Source organism: Drosophila kikkawai, unplaced genomic scaffold (genome assembly GCF_030179895.1).
Source record: "Drosophila kikkawai strain 14028-0561.14 unplaced genomic scaffold, DkikHiC1v2 scaffold_186, whole genome shotgun sequence".
Classification (NCBI taxonomy): Eukaryota; Metazoa; Arthropoda; class Insecta; order Diptera; family Drosophilidae; genus Drosophila; species Drosophila kikkawai.
This window is the reverse complement of record NW_027222522.1, coordinates 62,175-72,545: the sequence shown is the minus strand read 5'-3', so window position 1 is coordinate 72,545 and position 10,371 is coordinate 62,175. Positions and strand designations below refer to the sequence as shown.

General features: G+C 45.5%; 2 protein-coding genes across 2 annotated transcripts; both read right to left on the bottom strand.

Annotated features, from left to right (window-relative positions):
- Nucleotides 1-659: 659 nt before the first annotated feature.
- LOC121502338 (uncharacterized) lies at nucleotides 660-1,721 on the bottom strand. The gene has a single exon (XM_041775566.2). The coding sequence runs from the start codon at nucleotides 1,719-1,721 to the stop codon at nucleotides 660-662; it is 1,062 nt and encodes a 353-aa protein (XP_041631500.2).
- A 3,631-nt stretch (nucleotides 1,722-5,352) lies between these two features.
- Nucleotides 5,353-6,156, bottom strand: LOC138929407 (uncharacterized). The gene is made up of 3 exons (XM_070288839.1): nucleotides 5,908-6,156; nucleotides 5,503-5,854; nucleotides 5,353-5,405 (listed from the first exon to the last, which is right to left on the bottom strand). Exons 1-3 carry the CDS (start codon nucleotides 6,154-6,156, stop codon nucleotides 5,353-5,355), a joined length of 654 nt encoding a protein of 217 aa, XP_070144940.1.
- Between the last annotated feature and the right edge of the window lie 4,215 nt (nucleotides 6,157-10,371).

The following is a 10,371-nucleotide window of genomic DNA, read 5'->3' as shown; positions in this document are numbered from 1 at the left end:
TGGCCAAGTAAACTACGAACATTCTGATAGTGAGGAACAAAAGAGTCAATTAATTTTTTGGAGGCCTAGTTGAAGGAGTTTGAGGCCCGCGAGCACGAGGAGTACTTTTGTGTTCGAATTCATGAACAATTACATGCTCAGGCCACACAGAAGGATCAAGAGCCTTAGAAAATAGTAGGTCAGAAATTGTAATTTTAAACGAAGATATATCACGTCTTTGCTTAAAATTGAACTTGGAGACACTAAATTCAGTAACAGAAACATTCAATTTTCTGCTCAAGTGGGTTGTTGAGCTATTGAGCTTTTTCAATAGCTGTCGAATTGTCCAATTTCCTTTTGACCCAAAAAATACGCACTTGTTTTAAACGTTATAAATTAAATGCAATATTTATTAAGCAAGCGAAGACGAACATTTCTATTATTTATCAGCGCAGGCGAGCCGAATTGCCGCTGCGGATATTTAAGACCCGAATTGGTCCGAAAATAGTTACACGCAAATAATGAGTTGATCGCTTGCAAGCATAGGCGAAGACAAGCGAAGACGAACTGAGAAAAGAATTTTTGCTGCAGCTAGCTATGCAAATAGAGCGAGAGAGTGATAAAGTTTATGTTATGCGGAAGGCAGGAGGAGAGGTAAAGCTTTGCTACGCAGAGCAAATTTATTGCTGTGGTTTGGCCGCTGGGTCATCAGGTGCGGGCTGCATAACCAGACATTCTCCCCCCGTTGGAAGACAAGGGCTTTCAACTTCATCCTGCTTCGGCAGCACACACAGCTTAGCAACTGCGCGATTGATGAGGCCAGTGGCGGTCTTCAGCACAGCGACTCGAGCCACATTGTCGGATCCAGTGACGAGGTTGACCACTCGAGCTAGTGGCCACTTGAGGGAGGGCAGGTTTTCGTCCTTAACCAGAACGACATCACCGAGTTGAACATCCGTCTTCTGTGTGCGCCACTTGGAGCGCTGTTGAAGGAGCGTCAGGTACTCCTTTTTCCAGAGGGACCAGAACAGTTGCTGGTAGAACGAAATTTTCTGCCAGCGATCCAACCGATTGAGGTTCAAGTTAGTGTAGTCAGGCTCAGGAAACAAGGCCAGAGGAGCAGTACCCAAGAAGTGCGCCGGTGTCAGCACATCAAGATCGCCAGGGTGTTCTGAAAGTGAGACTAAAGGACGAGAATTAATGATTGCCGCGATGTGGCAAACGAGAGTGCGCAGGTCATCAGCGGGCAGTATTGCAGGTCCAACAGATCGGTAGAAGTGGTACTTCGCAGTCTTCACAGCCGCCTCCCATAGACCCCCAAAGTGGGGAGAGCGAGGAGGAATAAATCGCCATTCGATGCTGTCAGTCAAGTAGAATTCATCTATTGCGGTTTGGTGGCTGGCATTCAGGAACAATCGCATTAGCTCAGCCAACTCGTTCTTAGCGCCAACAAAATTAGTCGCATTGTCCGACCCTATGCGGGCAGACTTGCCACGAATCAGTATAAAGCGCCTCAATGCGCTAAGAAACGCTGAAGTGGAGAGATCCTGGACTAGCTCGAGGTGCACAGCCTTTGTGGAAAAGCATATAAAAATGCAGACGTAGCACTTGATGGGTGCCTTATTCCGAACTTCCGACTTGTGATAGAAAGGGCCACAAAAATCCAGTCCAGTCACCTGGAAGGCGTAAGATGAGCTGACGCGGTCCTCCGGAAGGTCCCGCCATAATGTGGCCAGCAACATGTGGCTTGGCCCGAAAACAAATTATGCATTTGCTCACAGCACTCGCAACCGTCTTGCGGCCACCAATTGGCCAAAACTGCTGCCGGATTGAAGCGAGCAGGTACCGAGGTCCAGAGTGTAGGTTGCGCCGATGAAAATGCAGGATTATTGCGCGAGTTACAGGATGCTGACGAGGTAATATCAGTGGATGGCGTGCCTCATAGTCCAGAGCAGAGTTTTTGAGTCGGCCGCCAACACGTAAAAGCCCAAGTTCGTCGATAATGGGCGCGAGCGATACGATAGAGCTGGAGGCCTTTATTGGCCGTCCTCGAAGCAGGCAATGATATTCGTCATTAAGATGAACCATCTGAACGGAGCGGATGAGCATTTGGGTGCCACAGCGAACATGTTCCGAAGTGAGACCTGGTTGCCTGATACGATGGCGAAATTTGTAAATGTAGCCGAAGTCATGCTTTAATTTTTCCCACGAGTTGAAGAATTTGCAGTACAAGGACACATCGGCAGCTGTCGAGATGCCAACCAAAGCAATCTTTTTAAGGTCCGGAAGAGTCTTCACTGCAAGGCAGGACTCTGGCCATTGAGATTTTTCCTTATGAAGATAGTCAGGTCCATGAGCCCATAGGTTAGAGGCTACCAGTTCACTGGGAAAAGCACCTCTTGACAGGATATCGCATAGGAGATGGGCAATCCTTCGGTCATCCTCCATGGAAACGACGTAAATGCAGCCTCCGTATGCGTCAATACTGGCATCACTGAATCCGTGGATTCCATCACGTTGTTTGGGTTCAGTGCTAGCCGAGGAAACTGGAGCTTTTGCGCCTCACAAATATTGGCCGATAAACTTAGCCACGCAGAATTTAGCGCTGCCGGCAAGCTTTCGTCCCAGTCGAGTCTCTCTCTCCAGATCTTCTGTAAAAATATTTTGGCTTTAGTAATTACAGGACAAATAAGACCTAGAGGATCATAAAAGCAAGCGATCGTAGACAAGACTGAGCGCTTGGTTGGTTTGGCAATAATTTTCATTGGCGATGTGGAGAACAGCAAACCGTCCGACGACGAATCCCAAGCAAGTCCAAGCGTTTTTGTAACGTCGCTGCCATCGTCGAACTTCAAGAATGAATCCCTTTCGGCCTCTGGGATTTGTTGCAGCAACGCAGGATCGTTTGAGCACCATTTTCTCAACTTGAAATTGCCTCTTTCTAGAAGTCCAGTGGTCTGCCGCATGATCTCCAATACGTCTTGTGTCGAGTTGCCTCCGGTGATGAGATCATCTACGTAAAAGTCTCGCAAAAGTATTTTGGCGCCAAGGGGAAACGATGCCTTCTCATCCTCTGCCAACTGATGCATGGCTCGAACTGACAGAAACGAGGCAGGTTTAGTTCCATAGGTGACAGTGTCCAGCCTATAAACACGAATTTCCTCTTGCCGTGAGTCACGCCACAAAATGCATTGCAAGTAGCTATCCGGTTCCGCAATCCGAACGCATCTATACATTTTGCAAATATCGCCGGTTAGGGCGACAGGAAATGTGCGAAACTGCAACAATGTGTTGAACAATCTCGGCTGCAAGGTGGGCCCTGCCATGAGCACCTCATTCAATGAGTAGATAGAATAATCGTAGATAGAATAAACGTAGATAGAATAATCGTAAACCTGGATGCGAACCGCCACAAACTCAATATCAGTGTCAGTTTTAGAAATGATATTGGAAACCAGATCGGATTTAACCGCAATGAGAACACCACCGCCTGTCCGTATAGGACGATCACGTCTAAAGATGGTATAGTTCCCTGAAAAAATCTCAGAGTCAGACACAGAGGAGTTGAGCCATGTTTCTGTAAAGACAATAACATTGGCATCGAAAGAGACACTATTGACGTGCAGCCTACTGAGCTTGCCAAGTAAACTACGAACATTCTGATAGTGAAGAACAAAAGAGTCTATTAGTTTTTTGGAGGCCTAGTTGAAGGAGTTTGAGGCCCGCGAGCACGAGGAGTACTTTTGTGTTCGAATTCAAGAACAATTGCATGCTTAGGCCACACAGAAGGATCAAGAGCCTTAGAAAATAGTTGGTCAGAAATTGTAATTTTAAACGAAGATATATCACGTCTTTCCTTAAAATTGAATTTGGAGACACTAAATTCAGTAACAGAAACATTCAATTTGCTGCTCAAGTGGGTCTTAACGTCGCCCTCCGAAGCATCTGGATTGAGGCGGGAAACAAAAATCTGTTTTTTCGGAGCAACACCAGCCAAAGGCACCGGTCCGCGTTTGGCAACGCCAGAAATTGTCGACTGTTGGGGGCCACTTCTGGTAACGGCCGGCACCGAGATAGTGACCACCGGGGGAGCCACTGGGTTGGGATTTGACACCACCGACGCGTCGTTGATGGCAGCAGCACGCGACGTGGATGCCTGATCGTTGTAGACAGGCTGCTGAACCGGGAGCATGGTGGCTTCGCCCCCTCCGAGAATGGGGACTGGTGCAGCAACTTCAGCAGAGGCAGCAGCGTGCAACGTGGACGCCTGGACAACGTTGACAGGCTGCTGATCCAACGGCCTGACAAGATCTTCAACCATAGAAGTTGTGATCGATGCTGCATCATCACCAGAGCCGTTATCCACGGCTGCAGGCTTGGCACGTGGGGTGAACTGCATAAGGGGGCATTCAGGGTCTGGAAGAGATAAGAACTTTTCAGACAGGTTGCTCCTGTTTTTGTTTGCGGGGTCACTTAGCAGTTTTAGCGACTTGAAATGGTGTTCCGCCTTCTGGAAGCGAGTTGACAACTCCTTAAAGCCGGCCGCCAACGACTGAAACTCCAGGTGAGTCTGCCTCATGAAGACCCGCATATCGGATTTGATATGCAGGCAGCTCGGGCACGTCCAGTCCAATCCAGGATTTTCATGAATGCGATCGGTGATACGCGATCCATTTTGCCCCAGATCGGCGCATCCAATGTGAGCGATATTATCGCAGAGCCAGCAGTAGACAGTGACATGCCGCGAAAACATTTTTTGGCCGTTCGGGCACTTCGAGAAACAACACGTAGCCAATTTTGGAATAAAAAAATACTTTATCCAAGTAAATTACGAATTGGATTTATTTATTTGCGCGACGAAATGGCCGATCAAAACAAATTATACAATTGTTTATTTGGAAAAAAAAAATTGTTTAAGTTTCGCGGCGAACAGACCGATCAAAACAAAAAGCGAAGAGCGCAAAAATAAAAGCTTTTATCTAAGCGCCGAAAAATAAGAAATTTGTGTTATTGATTTAGCTAGCGCCAACAACAACACAAGGCGATGCAGCGATAAGCGGTAAACACAATGCACAAGAATAGAAAGGCAAGGCAATTGTAAAACCGAAATTGTTTTACGACGATAAAGTCACAGACTTTATTTAAAAAGGTCCGGTTGTTTACTGATTAAGAAGTTCACGGAAACACCGACCACTTGCCGAAAATTTGGGCTTTGATAAATAGGATTTCACTAAGAAAACTTTGAATAAATGTAGAGCGATGTAAAGCACGTCCAACTCAAAGCTCGTCGAATACGAATTGCGAATTTAGATCCACATGCTCGACAGGAGCCCGAACTACAATTCCTCATTTGATGCCCAGATTTGAGGCAGTTTAGGCATAAGGCCAGCCGTTTAGCTTCACGCAGACGAGCTTGAGGAGAAAGGCTGGCGAATTGAGCGCAATTATAAATGCCATGATTTGCACCCTGGCACATAACGCACGATCTGGTCGAGGCTGTGTTGCTGGTTGCGACGAACGAACTTCTCCCATGACTGCTGAACCTCCTGGTCCTTGAAGCTTGCGAATTGCCACCATTGGATACAGCAGCATGCTCCACATTTTCAAGTTTCTGGCATCGCTTCTCCAGAAATTTAGTAAATTCTGCGCAGGTGGGTATTTGGTCCAGCGAGGCAGACTCTTCCCATTTAGCCTGGGTAATCGGGTCAACCTTTTGCAGCAGCGTATGAACAAGAATGCAACCAGCTATCTCCTCCAAGGTACCCAAGCTCTGAAGCGCTCGAAGATTGGCATTGAGCTTGTCAGAGAGCTCACGAAGCTTCACAGCTGATGCACTTTCCACCTTTGACAAACCAAAAATATCTGTTATGTGAGCCTGAAAGAAAGGCGTTTATTATTGAAGCGATTGTCAAGTAATTCCAGAGCTACTCCATAGTTAGAGTCAGTGATCTCCAGCAAACGAACGGCATCTAAAGCTGGACCTTTCAGGCATGATTTCAGGTGCTGCAGCTTCTCAATTGGAGCCAGATCACTATTCCTATCAATAATTGTCAAGAACATCGAAATAAAATCGGCATACTCAGTGTAGCCGCCGCTGAAGGTTGGCAACTTAAGCTCAGGAAGGCACGATCTTCTTGGAGCAGGCGCAGCGGCCCCCATGGCCACCTCTGGATGCATGGTTGAACACGGAACTCCCGGGAATTTGCGCTTCCCCAGCTCTGGCAGCACCACCGATCTCATGGAGAACACCAAATCCTCAAAGTCGTCCCGCGCTTTGCTGCCAATTTCCTCATAATCGAGTTCCTCCAACGAATCATGAGCCAATGAGAAAGAGGCTTCGGTTTTATTTATGAGCTCAAGTTTCAGTGTGAGTTCCTCCTCAGGAACGGCCTTAACCCTCTCGGCAGTAAGGCCAGAAGCAATATTTTTAGCATGGGCAGCTATCGCGTTTGCCTTACGCTTAAAAAAACGTAACTCGATTGGGCGACGAAAACTGAGGAGTTTCTGGAGTCGACATTTTTATTTTATTAGTTCACAATAGAAACTGCAGTCAACAGTTTGACATGCACTGCAGATTTTTTCTTTGTACCGCAACGATGCCCGCACACAAGCGAAATTATTTTGTCAGAGTTACTGCACAAAACAAGCGGGGAGCGAATTCGAATAGCTATTACCGACGGCAAATGAACAGCAAGCAGACGAACGAGAGCAAAGAGTACACGCCAAAGTACCGGTGCATATGTATGTATGTTTGTACGCTTGCTTAGCGCGGCGCGGCAAAGTACAGCCACAAGCAATGCACTAAACGAAATTGTTTACGCGCTTGGCACAATTATTAAACCGAAATGTTTAATGTTTTTAATAGCCAAGATCACGTCAGGGTCACCAAATGTTGAGCTATTGAGCTTTTTCAATAGCTGTCGAATTGTCCAATTTCCTTTCGACAAAAGGACCCAAAAAATACGCACTTGTTTTAAACGTTATAAATTAAATGCAATTTTTATTAAGCCACGAAGTTTTTCTATTGTTTATCAGCGCAGGCGAGCCGAATTGCCGCTGCGGATATTTATGACCCGAATTGGTCCGAAAATAGTTATAGGCAAATATTTTCGTTGATCGCTATCAAGCATAGGCGAAGACAAACGAAGACGAACTGAGAAAAGAATTTTTGCTGCAACTAGCGGACGGCCAAGGGCAGCTATGCAAATAGAGCGAGAGAGTGATAAAGTTTATGTTATGCGGAAGGCAGAAGGAGAGGTAAAGCTTTGCTACGCAGAGCAAATTTATTGCTGTCGTTTGGCCGCTGGGTCATCAGGTGCGGGCTGCATAACCAGACATGGGTCTTAACGTCGCCCTCAGAAGCACCTGGATTGAGGCGGGAAACAAAAATCTGTTTTTTCGGAGCAACACCAGCCAAAGGCACCGGTCCACGTTTGGCAACGCCAGAAATTGTCGACTGTTGGGGGCCGCTTCTGGTAACGGCCGGCACCGAGATAGTGGCCACCGGGGGAGCCACTGGGTTGGCATTTGACACCACCGACGCGTCGTTGATGGCAGCGGCACGCGACGTAAATGCCTGATCGGTGTAGACAGGCTGCTGAACCGGGAGAATGGTGGCTTCGCCCGTCCGAGAATGGGGACTGGTGCAACAACTTCAGCAGAGGTTGCATCGTGCAACGTGGACGCCTGGACAACGTTAACAGGCTGCTGATCCAACGGCCTGACAAGATCTTCAACCATAGAAGTTGTGATCGATGCTGCATCATCACCAGAGCCGTTATCCACGGCTGCAGGCTTGGCACGTGGGGTGAACTGCATAAGGGGGCATTCAGGGTCTGGAAGAGATAAGAACTTTTCAGACAGGTTGCTCCTGTTTTTGTTTGCGGGGTCACTTAGCAGTTTTAGCGACTTGAAATGGTGTTCCGCCTTCTGGAAGCGAGTTGACAACTCCTTAAAGCCGGCCGCCAACGACTGAAACTCCAGGTGAGTCTGCCTTATGAAGACCCGCATATCGGATTTGAAATCTGAAATCCAGACTGTTTAAAAAGTATAGCAAATCTGGTCTTCAAGTCGACCATTCGAGATATTTAACTGCTCGTACAAATTTCCTAGCACACAATTCTGAATGCTACAGAAACCACTTAAATCGGTGCAAAATTGAGTTTCAGGCTAACCCGAAGCAATTTTACGCTTTTGTAAACTCGAAACGGAAATCTCAACAATTTCCTTCATGTCTTCATTTCGATAATGCCTCCGCTTCCAATGAGCCTGATATCGCGAACCTGTTCGCAAAGTTCTTCCAGACTACATACTCACAAACTAATTTCGATAATAACTCAGAGTATTCTTTTCCACTCCCGCATTCCAATTGCATTTTTATGCCTGTAATCAGCGAAGATGATGTTCTTCATAATCTTAGAACAATCAAACTTTCCTTTTCCTCTGGTCCAGATCTTGTACCTAGCTGTGTTCTGAGAAATTGTGCCAGCTCATTATGTAGACCATTGTCTAGACTTTTTCAGTTATCACTTCAGCATTCGTTTTTCCCCAAAGTTTGGAAAGAATCGTTTATCATTCCGCTTCATAAAAAGGGCAGTAAATCTAATATTGAACACTATAGAGGTATTGCAAAACTTAGTGCGATTCCCAAATTATTCGAATTTCTAATTACTACTCAGCTTCAACACCAATGTAGCTCAATAATGTCCCCCTCACAGCATGGCTTCATGAAACGTAAATCAACGTCTACAAATCTCCTTGAGTTTGTTGCTGTCATTAGAAACGCATTTAAAAATAACACCCAAACCGATGTTATCTTTACAGATTTCAGCAAAGCTTTCGATTCGGTGAATCATCAATTACTGCTGAAGAAACTTTGTCTGTTGGGTTTTCCGGTTACGTTGATCAAGTGGATTTCTACTTATTTGTCGAACCGTACTCAAAGAGTTGCATTCAAGGGTTCATTCTCAAACCTTGTTCACGTGACTTCTGGTGTTCTTCAAGGGAGCCACCTCGGTCCTCTTCTATTTGGCATTTTTATAAATGATCTGCCCCAAGTTATTCTCCACTCTTACGTCTTGATGTATGCTGATGACGTAAAACTATGTTTGCCTCTTGTGAATCCTGACTCTGCTCAGCTTTTGCAAGCTGATTTAAACAACATGATGTCCTGGTGCACTCACAATTTATTGTTTCTTAACAACTCCAAATGTAAATACATGTCGTTTTACCGCAGAAATTGTTTCCAGGCTAACTATTCCTTAGGCACGAGTGTTCTTGAACGTATCCACTCTGTAACGGATCTTGGTGTTCTATTTACCCACAACTTGAGCTTCACCGATCACATCGGTATAATTGTTGGTAAAGCAAAGGGTGTTTTTGCTTTCGTAAAACGATGGTCTAAGGAATTCGATGATCCCTACACTACAAAACTTTTATATATATCCCTGGTTCGGCCCATACTCGAATATTGTTCGTGCGTATGGTCCCCTCAATATGCAAAGTATCAGGATCTTATCGAATCGGTACAGAAACAATTCCTTTTGTTCGCTCTTCGGGGTTTAGACTGGGACCCACATCGCCACCTTCCTCCGTATGCCGACAGACTACGCCTTCTGGACCTGCCCTCTCTTAAGGATCGTCGGACCTGCCATGGCGTGATGTTCCTGCATAAATTAATAAATGGATATATTTTTTCCAGTAATCTTCTTAAACAAATACGCTTTTCAGTTCCTTCTAGGCCATCACGTTACTTTCGGCCTATAGCTTTGGATATTTGTAAAACTAATTTCGAGGCACACGATCCTTTTCGCGTTTTATGTTCGCTTTACAACGACATGTACTCTCTGTTATATTTTGAAATGTCATTAGACTTTAACAAAAATAATATCTTAAGACACCTATCCTTGCCTCTGACCACCTGATGTGAGTCGGAGCATATCATTAAAAACACTCCTTATCCGGTCTGAGGTAAGGATATGGATTTAAAATGGCAGATATTTGCTATTCTTAATAAATAAATAAATATGCAGGCAGCTCGGCACGTCCAGTCCAATCCAGGATTTTCACGAATGCGGTCGGTGATACGCGATCCATTTTGCCCCAGATCGGCGCATCCAATGTGAGCGATATTATCGCAGAGCCAGCAGTAGACAGTGACATGCCGCGAAGAAATTTGTTGGCCGTTCGGGCACTTAGAGAAACAACACGTAGCCATTTTTGGAATAAAAAAAAATACTTTATCCAAGTAAATTACGAATTGGATTAATTAATTTGCGCGACGAAATGGCCGATCAAAACAAATTATACAATTGTTTTTTGAAAAAAAAAAATTGTTTAAGTTTCGCGGCGAATAGACCGATCAAAACAGAAAGCGAAGAGCGCACAAATAAA